The 14,281-nt window shown below is 43.0% G+C and overlaps 1 protein-coding gene across 4 annotated transcripts in view; it reads left to right on the top strand.

The window, feature by feature from the left end:
- The window catches only part of LOC124017009 (protein C1orf43 homolog), a 38,491-nt gene extending 25,709 nt beyond the window's left edge, over positions 1–12,782 (top strand). For 3 of the 4 annotated variants that reach the window (XM_046332341.1, XM_046332339.1, XM_046332338.1), the window contains 6 exons: positions 7,150–7,251; positions 7,360–7,459; positions 7,558–7,611; positions 7,990–8,156; positions 11,010–11,068; positions 11,166–12,782. In XM_046332341.1, the coding sequence (XP_046188297.1) occupies positions 7,150–7,251; positions 7,360–7,459; positions 7,558–7,611; positions 7,990–8,156; positions 11,010–11,068; positions 11,166–11,376 (693 nt within the window). In that variant the 3' untranslated portion in view covers positions 11,377–12,782. Of the gene's footprint in view, positions 1–4,088; positions 4,347–7,149; positions 7,252–7,359; positions 7,460–7,557; positions 7,612–7,989; positions 8,157–11,009; positions 11,069–11,165 lie in introns of those variants that run through there. The other variant, XM_046332342.1, reaches the window with a different exon arrangement.
- The last annotated feature ends 1,499 nt before the right edge of the window (positions 12,783–14,281 follow it).

The following is a 14,281-nucleotide window of genomic DNA, read 5'->3' as shown; positions in this document are numbered from 1 at the left end:
TTTTGTGAAGAATCAACAACAAGTGGGACACAATCATGAAGTGGAACGACATTTATTGGATATTTCAAACTTTTTTAGCAAATCAAAAACTGAAAAATTGGGCGTGCAAAATTATTCAACCCCTTTACTTTCAGTGCAGCAAACTCTCTCCAGAAGTTCAGTGAGGATCTCTGAATGATCCAATGTTGACCTAAATGACTAATGATGATAAATACAATCCACCTGTGTGTAATCAAGTCTCCGTATAAATGCACCTGCACTGTGATAGTCTCAGGGGTCCGTTAAAAGCGCAGAGAGCATGATGAAGAACAAGGAACACACCAAGCAGGTCCGAGATACTGCTGTGAAGAAGTTTAAAGTCGGATTTGGATACAAAAATATTTCCCAAGCTTTAAACATCCCAAGGAGCACTGTGCAAGCGATAATATTGAAATGGAAGGAGTATCAGACCACTGCAAATCTACCAAGACCTGGCCGTCCCTCTAAACTTTCAGCTCATACGAGGAGAAGACTGATCGGAGATGCAGCCAAGAGGCCCATGATCACTCTGGATGAACTGCAGAGATCTACAGCTGAGGTGGGAGACTCTGTCCATAGGACAACAATCAGTCGTATATTGCACAAATCTGGCCTTTATGGAAGAGTGGCAAGAAGAAAGCCATTTCTTAAAGATATCCATAAAAAGTGTTGTTTAATGTTTGCCACAAGCCACCTGGGAGACACACCAAACATGTGGAAGAAGGTGCTCTGGTCAGATGAAACCAAAATTGAACTTTTTGGCAACAATGCAAAACGTTATGTTTGGCGTAAAAGCAACACAGCTCATCACCCTGCCCACACCATCCCCACTGTCAAACATGGTGGTGGCAGCATCATGGTTTGGGCCTGCTTTTCTTCAGCAGGGACAGGGAAGATGGTTCAAATTGATGGGAAGATGGACAGAGCCAAATACAGGACCATTCTGGAAGAAAACCTGATGGAGTCTGCAAAAGACCTGAGACTGGGACGGAGATTTGTCTTCCAACAAGACAATGATCCAAAACATAAAGCAAAATCTACAATGGAATGGTTCAAAAATAAACATATCCAGGTGTTAGAATGGCCAAGTCAAAGTCCAGACCTGAATACAATCGAGAATCTGTGGAAAGAACTGAAAACTGCTGTTCACAAATGCTCTCCATCCAACCTCACTGAGCTCGAGCTGTTTTGCAAGGAGGAATGTGAAAAAATTTCAGTCTCTCGATGTGCAAAACTGATAGAGACATACCCCAAGCGACTTACAGCTGTAATCGCAGCAAAAGGTGGCGCTACAAAGTATTAACTTAAGGGGGCTGAATAATTTTGCACGCCCAATTTTTCAGTTTTTGATTTGTTAAAAAAGTTTGAAATATCCAATAAATGTCGTTCCACTTCATGATTGTGTCCCACTTGTTGTTGATTCTTCACAAAAAAATACAGTTTTATATCTTTATGTTTGAAGCCTGAAATGTGGCAAAAGGTCGCAAAGTTCAAGGGGGCCGAATACTTTCGCAAGGCACTGTATATATATATATATATATATATATATAGCAAATATTTTCTTGCTTACTTAAAAATCTGAATTGTTGGTTAAGGGCTTGAAGGTAAGCATTTCACGGTAAGGTGTTGTATTTCACGGTACCTGTTGTATTCGGATCATGTAACATAACATTGTAACATTTCTGTATAATCTGTAATAAGAAAGGTACAGTACTTACATGTGTTTGTACAATCTCTAGTGAAGCAACAAGTTACAGCCATCACCCCTTAAATCCACCAGTAACAGACAGTCAGCCAGTAGCAGTTAGCCAGTAGAAGTCAGTCAGGGGCAGTCAGCCAGTAGCAGTCAGCTAGGGGCAGTCAGCCAGGGGCAGTCAGCCAGTAGCATAACAGAAGCAGGGTAGTGGTTTGGGTTATAGATGACTAGACTGTCACACTGTACAGACAGATGGCTCGTGGCTGTGTGCAGATACAGTATCAGCCAAATGAGCCAAACTCAAAGTCTCCCCAAGATATCATGGACTATGGAATGGTGACATTAGCCTATATCTATATCATGAATGACCAAAGTCCATGCAATGACAACACATAGGCAAACTTACTTGTCACCTATATATATATATATATATATATATATATATATATATATATATATATATATATATATATACACTGCTCAAAAAAATAAAGGGAACACTTAAACAACACAATGTAACTCCAAGTCAATCACACTTCTGTGAAATCAAACTGTCCACTTAGGAAGCAACACTGATTGACAATAAATTTCACATGCTGTTGTGCAAATGGAATAGACAACAGGTGGAAATTATAGGCAATTAGCAAGACCCCCCCAATAAAGGAGTGGTTCTGCAGGTGGTGACCACAGGCCACTTCTCAGTTCCTATGCTTCCTGGCTGATGTTTTGGTCACTTATGAATGCTGGCGGTTCTTTCACTCTAGTGGTAGCATGAGACGGAGTCTACAACCCACACAAGTGGCTCAGGTAGTGCAGCTCATTCAGGATGGCACATCAATGCGAGCTGTGGCAAGAAGGTTTACTGTGTCTGTCAGCGTAGTGTCCAGAGCATGGAGGCGCTACCAGGAGACAGGCCAGTACATCAGGAGACGTGGAGGAGGCCGTAGGAGGGCAACAACCCAGCAGCAGGACCGCTACCTCCGCCTTTGTGCAAGGAGGAGCAGGAGGAGCACTGCCAGAGCCCTGCAAAATAACCTCCAGCAGGCCACAAATGTGCATGTGTCTGCTCAAGCGGTCAGAAACAGACTCCATGAGGGTGGTATGAGGGCCTTGTGCTTACAGCCCAACACCGTGCAGGACGTTTGGCATTTGCCAGAGAACGCCAAGATTGGCAAATTCGCCACTGGCGCCCTGTGCTCTTCACAGATGAAAGCAGGTTCACACTGAGCGCATGTGACAGACGTGACAGAGTCTGGAGACGCTGTGGAGAACGTTCTGCTGCCTGCAACATCCTCCAGCATGAATGGTTTGGCGGTGGGTCAGTCATGGTGTGGGGTGGCATTTCTTAGGGGGGCCGCACAGCCCTCCATGTGCTCGCCAGAGGTAGCCTGACTGCCATTAGGTACCGAGATGAGATCCTCAGACCCCTTGTGAGACCATATGCTGGTGCGGTTTGCCCTGTGTTCCTCCTAATGTAAGACACTGCTAGACCTCATGTGGCTGGAGTGTGTCAGCAGTTCCTGCAAGAGGAAGGCATTGATGCTATGGACTGGCCCTCCCATTCCCCAGACCAGAATCCAATTGAGCACATCTGGGATATCATGTCTCGCTCCATCCACCAACGCCACGTTGCACCACAGACTGCCCAGGAGTTGGCGGATGCCTTAGTCCAGGTCTGGGAGGAGATCCCTCAGGAGACCATCCGCCACCTCATCAGGAGCTTGCCCAGGCGTTGTAGGGAGGTCATACAGGCACGTGGAGGTCACACACACTACTGAGCCTCATTTTGACTTGTTTTAAGGACATTACATCAAAGTTGGATCAGCCTGTAGTGTGGTTTTCCACTTTAATTTTGAGTGTGACTCCAAATCCAGACCTCCATGGGTTGATGGATTTGATTTCCATTGATCATTTTTATGTGATTTTGTTGTCAGCACATTCAACTATGTAAAGAAAAAGGTATTTAATAAGAATATTTCATTCACTCAGATCTAGGATGTGTTATTTTAGTGTTCCCTTTATCTTTTTGAGCAGTGTATATATATATCACAGAAAAACAAAAAAGAGACAAATCAATTTATGCAGAAAGAGTTCAGTTTCAGGAGATGCCAATTAAGATAAATGGTTTGCTTGCTTGACAGTTCAATGTTTGCATTGGGCATTGTATAGGCTAGGCACCATCTCTGTTGACCACTTCCCAAAAGCATTAGCTGTAAATGGAATGCTTTGGTGTCAGAGGCCCGGGGGTTTTGCTTTGAGAGATTTCCCATCCAGCCAAGCAATAATCAATAGGGGAAACACTGTTGAGTCAGAGAAATCAGATGGGTGCTACACATTGGTAATGGATGAGGAGAGTTTCTGTTTCCACCCATGTACACGTGACATTCCCGGATGTCAACAAACGATATCAACAACAGGGGAGTGTCAACGCTTCGTTGTTACAGATTTTCCAATGGATTAACCGAGATTTGATCATTAATGTTACAGTCACTCGTGTACATTCTGAAAGGTACTATGAGTGAGTTCTGTTGATTCTACGCTAGTTTAGCATTTGACGAAGACTTTCAACATGAGGTCCGATTCTCCTCTCTCCAGCGTCAACGTAGTGCTTGTTATGGCCTACGGAAGTCTAGTAAGTGTTAAATAAATGTGTTCTCGTGTTTTTCCTTAATATAAAGAATGCTTGACAAAACTAGCTAGCTGTTGCGTTTCTCAGGACTCCTGTGTAATGGAATGGAATTAGCTTGCTAGCTACAGTATAGAGACCGGCAACACAGCAGAAGTGTCAATCAAGGTGTAACAATAAACAGGTTATATGACAGGCAATGAAGACGAACTGGGCACTTGTACGGAAAGCACACAACACAGTAAAATATAGCTAGCTTTTATTAAAGGGATAATTCACCCAAATCACAAAATGACACGTTGGTTTCCTCACCCTGTAAGGTATGACAGCAATCCACGCCTTGGTTTTATTTCCCTTGCTTTGGTTTTGTTTCCAAATGCTAATCTTTTAGCATTTGTGGCACATACCCCATTCAATGGGACCGATGTTAGCATTTTTTTGCGCATCACGTCCAAATCATCCGAAAGTATCTCAAAATGGTTCTGAAGCTCATCAAAGTCACTTATAGATGATTTGAACATGGTAAATGGGATTTGTGTCACTAATGCATTTGCAAACAGTGCCAGGGAAACTTAACTGAAGCATTGATTTCGGTCATACCATAGACTGCTTACAGGGTATTGACACCAAAATGTCATTTTGTAATTTGGGTGAACTAAGAATGTATCTATTGTGGACAGGGTTTACGTGAGATTTTAGGTTCAAAACGTTTTGCAACGGAATCCGACTAATGAATACCCCCAAGTGGAAGTGCATTCTCTAGATAGAGATGGTGCAACGGTGTAATCACCTGCAACTAATCATAAAACAATCATTCAAAGGGACCAATAAGATGACAGTTACAAATCATATGATTACTGTAGTTGACTTTATGGAGGCCCCTCCACCCTGTTACAGTACATGCAAGCTGTGTCAGTGTATGCTGAACAAAAATAATAAACGCAACCATTTCAAAGATTTGACTGAGTTCCAGTTCATATATGGAAATCGGTCAATTTAAATACATTCAATAGGGCCTAATCTATGGATTTCACATGACTTGGAATACAGATATACATCTGTTGGTCACAAATACCTTTTAAAATATGTAGTGGCGTGGATCAGAAAACCAGTCAGTATCTGATGTGACTACCATTTGCCTCATGCAGAGCGACACTGTTGATTGTGGCCTTTGGAATGTTGTCCCACTTCACTTCAATGGCTGAACGAAGTTGCAGGATATTGGCGGCAACTGAAACACGTTATCGTACACATCGATCCAGAGCATCCAAACATGGTGACGTGTCTGCTGAGTACGCAGGCCATGGAAGAACTGGGACATGCTTAGCCTCCAGGATGTGTGTACAGATCCTTGTGACATGGCGCTGTGCATTATCATGCTGAAACATGAGGTCATGGTGGTGGATGAATGACACAACAATGGGCCTCAGGATCTTGTCACGGTATCGCTGTGCATTCAATATAATGCGATTGTGTTCATTGTCCGTGGTTAGAACGGTGGGCCAGTAACCGAAAGGTTGCTAGATCGAATCCCCGAGTTGACAAGGTAAAGATCTGTCGTTCTGTACCTGAACAAGGCAGTTAACCCACTGATCCTAGGCCGTCATTGTAAATAAGAAGTTGTTCTTAACTGACTTGCCTAGTTAAATAAGTAAAAAATGTTTTTTTTTTTAAATGATGCCTGCTCATACCATAACCCCAACGCCACCATGGGGCAGTCTATTCACAACATTGACATAAGCAAACCGCTGGCCTATACAACGCCTTACAGGTGGTCTGCGGTTGTGAGGCCAGTTGGACTTACTGCCAAATTCTCTAAAGCGATGTTGGAAGTGGCTCATGATAGAGAAATTAACATTACATTATCTGGCAACAGCTCTGGTGGACAATCCTGCAGTCAGCATGCCAATTTCACGCTCCCTCAACTTGAGACACCTGTGGCATTGTGTTGTGTGACAAAATGGCACATTTTAGTGTTCTTTTATTGTCCCCAGCACAAGGTGCAACTGTGTAATGATCATGCTGTTTAATCAGCTTCTTGATATGCCACACCTGTCAGGTGGATGGATTGTATTAGCAAAGAAGAAATGCTCACTAACAGGGTTATAAACAAATTTGTACAAAATTATTTGTGTGGTCTTTTATTTCAGCTCATGAAACATGGGACCAACACTTTACATGTTGCATTTATATTTTTGTTCAGTGTATATCTTGCTTGTCAAATTCTATATTGTGTCACCCCCTTCTAGAACATACTCCTCTGGATAGGTTGATGTCTCTTCTAGGACATACTCCTCTGGATAGGTTGATGTCTCTTCTAGGACATACTCCTCTGGATAGGTTGATGTCTCTTCTAGGACATACTCCTCTGGATAGGTTGATGTCTCTTCTAGGACATACTCCTCTGGATAGGTTGATGTCTCTTCTAGGACATACTCCTCTGGATAGGTTGATGTCTCTTCTAGGACATACTCCTCTGGATAGGTTGATGTCTCTTCTAGGACATACTCCTCTGGATAGGTTGATGTCTCTTCTAGGACATACTCCTCTGGATAGGTTGATGTCTCTTCTAGGACATACTCCTCTGGATAGGTTGATGTCTCTTCTAGGACATACTCCTCTGGATAGGTTGATGTCTCTTCTAGGACATACTCCTCTGGATAGGTTGATGTCTCTTCTAGGACACACTCCTCTGGATAGGTTGATGTCTCTTCTAGGACATACTCCTCTGGATAGGTTGATGTCTCTTCTAGGACATACTCCTCTGGATAGGTTGATGTCTCTAATGTACAGAGGTCTGTGTCTCCAGGTGTTTGTGCTGCTGTTCATCTTTGTGAAGAGGCAGATAATGCGCTTCGCCATGAAGTCTCGTAGAGGACCACATGTACCCTTGGGCCACAACGCTCCAAAGGTAAGACACACACACACACACACACACACACACACACTCATTCTGACTTATTTTTAACATGATTTTTCTATACACGTGTTAATCTTCTCTACTTCCTGTGTCCTTTAGGAGCTGAGACAGGAGATAGACTCTGGTCTGTCCAAGGTTCAGGAGATCCGCTTTGAGCCACGCCTGCTGTCTGAACAGGACGACAGACTACAGAGTGGCTGTGAGAGAACACACCATGTAGATATCTTTTCTACCCAATCTACAGCTACAGTAGCCCTCTGTGAACTAAAAAAGATGATCTATGTGTGTGTTTTTCAGGTTGCTATGACTACCTGTACAGAATGAGGGCACTAGATGCCATACGAGACTCTGGTAAGTCTTCTCCTGCTGTTTCACCCTGGCCTGTACATCTCACTGTCATTATCCCAGTCCAACAGCACCCCCTGTACGCAACGAGGAGATATACAACCCTTAGCCGTGGTATATTTGGCCATATATCACAAACCCCCGAGGTGCCCTGTTGCTATTATAAACTGGTTTCCAATGTAATTACAACAGTAAAAATACATGTTTTGTCATACCTGTGGTATACCACGGCTTTCAGCCAATCAGCATGCAGGGCTCGAACCACCCAGTTTATAATGCTGCACATTCTCTTCACCTACTGTACTACCTTATGAATCAGTGGCCTTCGACCTATAGATCCAGAACTCCAATTTGATCATAAAACATCTTCTCATCTCCTGTCAGATATTCCGTTCAGTGAGTTGGGAGGGACTCCGACAGCTGTGACAGGGAGGAGATTCCGCGCCTGGCTTCTAGATCTGAGCAGTTCCCATTCCCTGTTCTGCAGCAGCCGTAGTTCCCTCATAGACACACTGCTGGAGGGCTACTACAACGCTCGCCATGGCACCGGGGTCAGTGTGTCTCTATTTTATCTGGGGGAGAGAAACATGCCTGTGTCTGCACGACACTGTGTCTGCCACTTACTGAGTGGTCTATAGTAGAGGTCGACCGATTATGATTTTTCAATGACGATGCTGATTATTGGAGGACCCAAAAAAAAGCCGATACCGATTAATCGGCCAATTTTTAAATACTGAATGAACACTTTTATTTTAACTTATTATAATACATCAATAAAATCAATTTAGCCTCAAATAATGAAACATGTTCAATTTGGTTTAAATAATGCAAAAACAAAGTGTTGGAAAAGACATTAAAAGTGCAATATGTGCCATGTAAAAAAGCTAACGTTTAAGTTCCTTTCTCAGAACATGAGAACATATGAAAGCTGATGGTTCCTTTTAACATGAGTTCAATATTTCCAGGTAAGAAGTTTTAGGTTGAGGTTATTATAGGAATTATAGGACTATTTCTCTCTATACCATTTGTATTTCATATACCTTTGACTATTGGATGTTCTTATAGGCACTTTAGTATTGCCAGTGTAACAGTATAGCTTCCGTCCCTCTCGTTGCTCCTCCCTGGGCTCGAACCAGGCACACATCGACAACAGCCACCCTCGAAGCAGCGTTACCCATGCAGAGCAAGGGGAACTACTCCATGTCTCAGAGCGAGTGATGTTTGAAACGCTATTAGTGTGCACCCCGCTAACTAGCTAGCCATTTCACATCGGTTACACCAGCCTAATCTCGGGAGTTGATATATTATTATTATTCAACCATGCTGGTCATTTATGAACATTTGAACATCTTGGCCACGTTCTGTTATAATCTCCACCCGGCACAGCCAGAAGAGGACTGGCCACCCCACATATGCTCTCTCTAATTCTCTCTTTCTTTCTCTCTCTCGGAGGACCTGAGCCCTAGGACCGTGCCCCAGGACTACCTGACATGATGGCTCCTTGCTGTCCCCAGTCCACCTGACTGTGCTGCTGCTCCAGTTTCAACTGTTCTGCCTTATTATTATTTGACCATGCTGGTCATTTATGAACATTTGAACATCTTGGTCATTTTCTGTTATAATCTCTACCCGGCACAGCCAGAAGAGGACTGGCCACCCCACATAGCCCGGTTCCTCTCTAGGTTTCTTCCTAGGTTTTGGCCTTTCTAGGGAGTTTTTCCTAGCCACCGTGCTTTTACACCTGCATTGTTTGCTGTTTGGGGTTTTAGGCTGGGTTTCTGTACAGCACTTTGAGATATCAGCTGATGTACGAAGGGCTATATAAATAAATTTGATTTGATTTGATTTGAGGCTTGAAGTCATAAATAGCGCAATGCTTGAAGAGCTGCTGGCAAACGCACGAAAGTTCTGTTTGAATGAATGCTTACGAGCCTGCTGCTGCCTACCACCGCTCAGTCAGACTGCTCTAGACTTAATTATAACATAATAACACACAGAAATACGAGCCTTAGGTCATTAATATGGTCAAATCCGGGAACTATAATTTTGAAAATAAAACGTTTATTCTTTCAGTGAAATACGGAACCATTCCGTATTTTATCTAACGGGTGGCATCCATAAGTCTAAATATTGCTGTTACATTGCACGACCTTCAATGTTATGTCATAATTACGTAAAATTCTGGCAAATTAGTTCGCAACGAGCCAGGCGGCCCAAACTGTTGGATGTAACCTGACTCTGCGTGCAATGAACGCAAGAGGTGACACAATTTCCCTAGTTTAATATTGCCTGCTAACATGAATTTCTTTTAACTAAATATGCAGGTTTAAAAATATATACTTCTATGTATTGATTTTAAGAAAGTCATTGATGTTTATAGTTATGTACATTCGTGCAACGATTATGCTTTTTTCACAAATGCGTTTTTGTTAAATCGTCCCCCGTTTGGCGAAGGTGGCTGTCTTTGTTAGGAAGAAAGTCTTTCCAGTTTTCAACGAGCCATGCGGCCAAACTGCTGCATATACCCTGATTCTGTTGCACAGACGCAAGAGAAGTGACACAATTTCTCTAGTAAAAAAATGTATGTTAACAGGCAATATTAACTAAATATGCAGGTTTAAAAATATATACTTGTGTATTGATTTTAAGAAAGGCGTTGATGTTTATTACACATTGGTGCGACGACAGTGCTTTTTTCGCCCGTTTGGCGAAATAGGCTGTGATTCAATGATAAATTAACAGGCACCGCATCGATTAAATGCAACGCAGGACAAGCTAGATAAACTAGTAATATCATCAACCATGTGTAGTTAACTAGTGATTATGTTAAGATATGTTTAATGCTAGCTAGCACCTTTTTTTTATTTTACCTTTATTTTACTAGGCAAGTCAGTTAAGAACATATTCTTATTTTCAATGACTGCCTGGGAACAGTGGGTTAACTGCCTGTTCAGGCATGGCGCTTGTAACGCCAGGGTAGTGGGTTCGATTCCCGGGACCACCCATACGTAGAATGTATGCACACATGACTGTAAGTCGCTTTGGATAAAAGCGTCTGCTAAATGGCATATTATTATTATTATTTATTATTAGAACGACAGATTTGTACCTTGTCAGCTCGGGGGTTTGAACTCGCAACCTTCTGGTTACTAGTCCAACGCTCTAACCACTAGGCTACGCTGCCGTCCCGTGGCTCCTTGCTGTACTTGTGTAACAGGTAGTCAGCCTGCCACGCAGTCTCCTCGTGGAGTGCAATGTAGTCAGCCATAATCGATGTCCAAAAATGCAGATTACCGATTGTTATGAAAACATGAAATCGGCCCCAATTAATCGGCCATTCCGATTAATCTGTCGAACCTCTAGTCTATAGTGTGTGACTCCTGTCTGTCTCTCTGTGTCTGAAGGTGTTTGGAGAAGCAGAGTTTGTCAAATACAAGGAAGCCCTGAGCGAACTGTCCTCTGTGTGAGTATAGACACACTGCCATTTACCTAAGCACTACTCATGTGTTTTAATGAAGGTTTTTCAAGTTTGACACGAGTAGTTATTCTTCCCTCCCCAGTGTGAAGAGCCACTCCAGTTCCACCAGTCTGGACCAGCATCACCAGTTAGCAGCTAAAGACTTGACCAGTACCCCAGAGCCCAGCCTCCCCTCTCCCCCCTCCCAGGTCACATACCTGCCTTCAGCTGGGCAACGCACCAAACGACCAAAACACTTCCTGGAACTCAAGAACTTTAAAGACAAGTACAACACCTTGGAAAGCACATTCTGAGAACTACAATCTCCTATGACATAACACGAGAAACTACAATTCCCTACAGCATACCTTGAGAAACGACAACTTGCTGCCTCTGACAACTGCAACTCCCTAGAAAACAACCTGAAAACTACAACAACTTCTCTGCTACTACTTTAAATCTGTTTTGTTGCGACTACTGGACTCACTTTCCTTCTCTATTTCCAAAGTAGATGGCCTAGTGAGAAGAAAAAATCTGTTGTTCTGCCCCTGAACAAGGCAGTTAACCCACTCTTCCTAGGCCGTCATTGTAAATAAGAATTTGTTCTTAACTGACTTGCCTAGTTAAATAAAGGTTGAATAAAACGGAAATGAAGGTAGTGATAAGTAGAGCTCCTGGCGGTGACATACTGGGGTCTGTGGTAAAAGAAGAGGTTGGTGAGTTAGTTTAGTGAGAGGCTTGTTAGTGCCAGCAGAGAGAGAAGAGACTTGGTAGGGTTGGTACTTGGTACAGTTGGGAAGACTGGAGCACAGCAGTATAGGAATGACAGTAACATTACGCTGCCTTACTAGTCCTGAGGAAAAACACTGCCTACTATCTATCATGCATCTCACATAATAAATAGTGCACTAGATTTAAGCTGACCTTAAACATCGTTGTGAACTTTTGCACAGACTTTGCAGGTAGATCATCATGTAGGGCCATGCAAAAGAGACCAGACAAGCTACATGCAGTTTCTATGCAGAATGCATTAATGCAGTGTTTCCCAAACTTGGTCCTGTGGACCCAAAGTGGTGCACGTTTTGCTCGAGCACTACACAACTGACTCAAATAATCAACTAATCATCAAGCTTTGATTATTAGAATGAGCTGTGTCGTCCTAGAGCAGAACCTTAAACGTACATCTCTTGGGGTCCCCAGGACTGAGTTTGGGAAAGCTGCGTTAATGCACAGTGTTAGAGTAAGACTTGTTTATAATGTGTTCAGTGCTAACTAAGCTATTGATGGACTAACGTTATAGCAGACCAGCGTTCCTCACAATGGCCCTGGAGAGCTACAGTACAGGCTGAGCAGGCTTTTGTTCCCGCCTAGCACTAACACACCTCCAATCAAGCTGATTAGTAGAATCCGGTTAGTTACTGTTGAGCTGGAACAGGACAGAAGAACTATGGATTATTCCAGTATTACTGCTAGACATTTCCAGTATTATTGTCCTGTTGCCAGCACTTGTTTAGGGCAGAGCCATGTATTTACATATAAATTGCTCTGGTTTAGGGCTAGTGTTACAAGGAAATGAACATGTTACCACGTCTGATGGTTGTCTATTTGCTGCATAAAATATACTTTTTAGAGTCTACAATGTTTTCTTGTTGCTGAAATATTTTTTTGTATTACATTTATAAAGATAATGATTTAGAATAAAGCATTCATGTTAAGTGTCCTTTTTCTTGAATGGATGATTTTAATACAATTATTAAATTAGTATGTATGCATGGTTGAATACTAAAACGTAATATATTCTTAATGAGTTGGCTATAAAGCCTGGGTTCCAGTCCGATATATTTTTAATGAGGGGTAAGTTGGCTATAACGCCTGGGTTCTAGTCTGATATATTTTTAATGAGGGGTAAAGTTGGCTATAACGCCTGGGCTCCAGTCTGATATATTCATAATGAGGAGTGAGTTGGCTATATAGCCTGGGTTTCCTGTTTGATATATTCATAATGAGGAGTGAGTTGGCTATATGGCCTGGGTTCCAGTCTGATATATTCATAATGAGGAGTGAGTTGGCTATATAGCCTGGGCTCCAGTCTGATATATTCATAATGAGGTGTGAGTTGGCTATGAAGCCTGGGCTCCAGTCTGATATATTCATAATGAGGTGTGAGTTGGCTATATAGCCTGGGTTCCAGTCAGTTTCTGCTTTAACCAATCCCCTATCTCTTACAGCAGAAACAGACTGGTATGGTACCCAGGCTCATATGAATTGTCAGTGGAGTTATCTAAAACACCTACAGATGTGGGACCAGGCTAGAGATTTATGGATGATTGTAGCAACGTTCCTCCAATCAAATGTGAACAGCTTTAGAAGTGTGTTTGAATCTAATGAGTTGTGTGTTGTGTGTTGTGTGTATGATTGGGACCAGAGGAGGCTGGTGAGGAGAGGACGCCTCAATAATGGATAGAACTGAACGGTAACTAACACAACAAATCAGGTGTTTGATTTGTTTAATACCATTCCATGTATTCCATCCCAGCCATTACTATGGCCTGATAATAGTGCTGAACAGGCTGCTTTATGTTTTAATGGACTTCCCTGATCTATCCTCTGTGCATTGTAATACATACTGCAGCTGCCATTCCAGTAGTGGAGAGGGTAGCTAGTTTTAAGTTCCTCGGCATACACATCACAGACAAACTGAATTGGTCCACTCACACTGACAGCGTCGTGAAGAAGGCGCAGCAGCGCCTATTCAACCTCAGGAGGCTGAAGAAATTCGGCTTGTCACCAAAAGCACACAAACTTCTACAGATGCACAATCGAGAGCATCCTGGCGGGCTGTATCACCGCCTGGTACGGCAACTGCTCCGCCCTCAACCGTAAGGCTCTCCAGAGGGTAGTGAGGACTGCACAACGCATCACCGGGGGCAAACTACCTGCCCTCCAGGACACCTACACCACCCGTTGTTACAGGAAGGCCATAAAGATCATCAAGGACATCAACCACCCGAACCACTGCCTGTTCACCCCGCTATCATCCAGAAGGCGAGGTCAGTACAGGTGCATCAAAGCTGGGACCGAGAGACTGAAAAACAGCTTCTATCTCAAGGCCATCAGACTGTTAAATAGCCACCACTAACATTGAGTGGCTGCTGCCAACACACTGTCATTGACACTGACCCAACTCCAGCCATTTTAATAAATGGGAATTGATGGGAA

This window comes from Oncorhynchus gorbuscha, unplaced genomic scaffold, assembly GCF_021184085.1.
Source record: "Oncorhynchus gorbuscha isolate QuinsamMale2020 ecotype Even-year unplaced genomic scaffold, OgorEven_v1.0 Un_scaffold_141:::fragment_3, whole genome shotgun sequence".
Lineage (NCBI taxonomy): Eukaryota > Metazoa > Chordata > Actinopteri > Salmoniformes > Salmonidae > Oncorhynchus > Oncorhynchus gorbuscha.
Note: the sequence above shows the minus strand (reverse complement) of the source record. Positions and strands in the feature narration are given on the sequence as shown.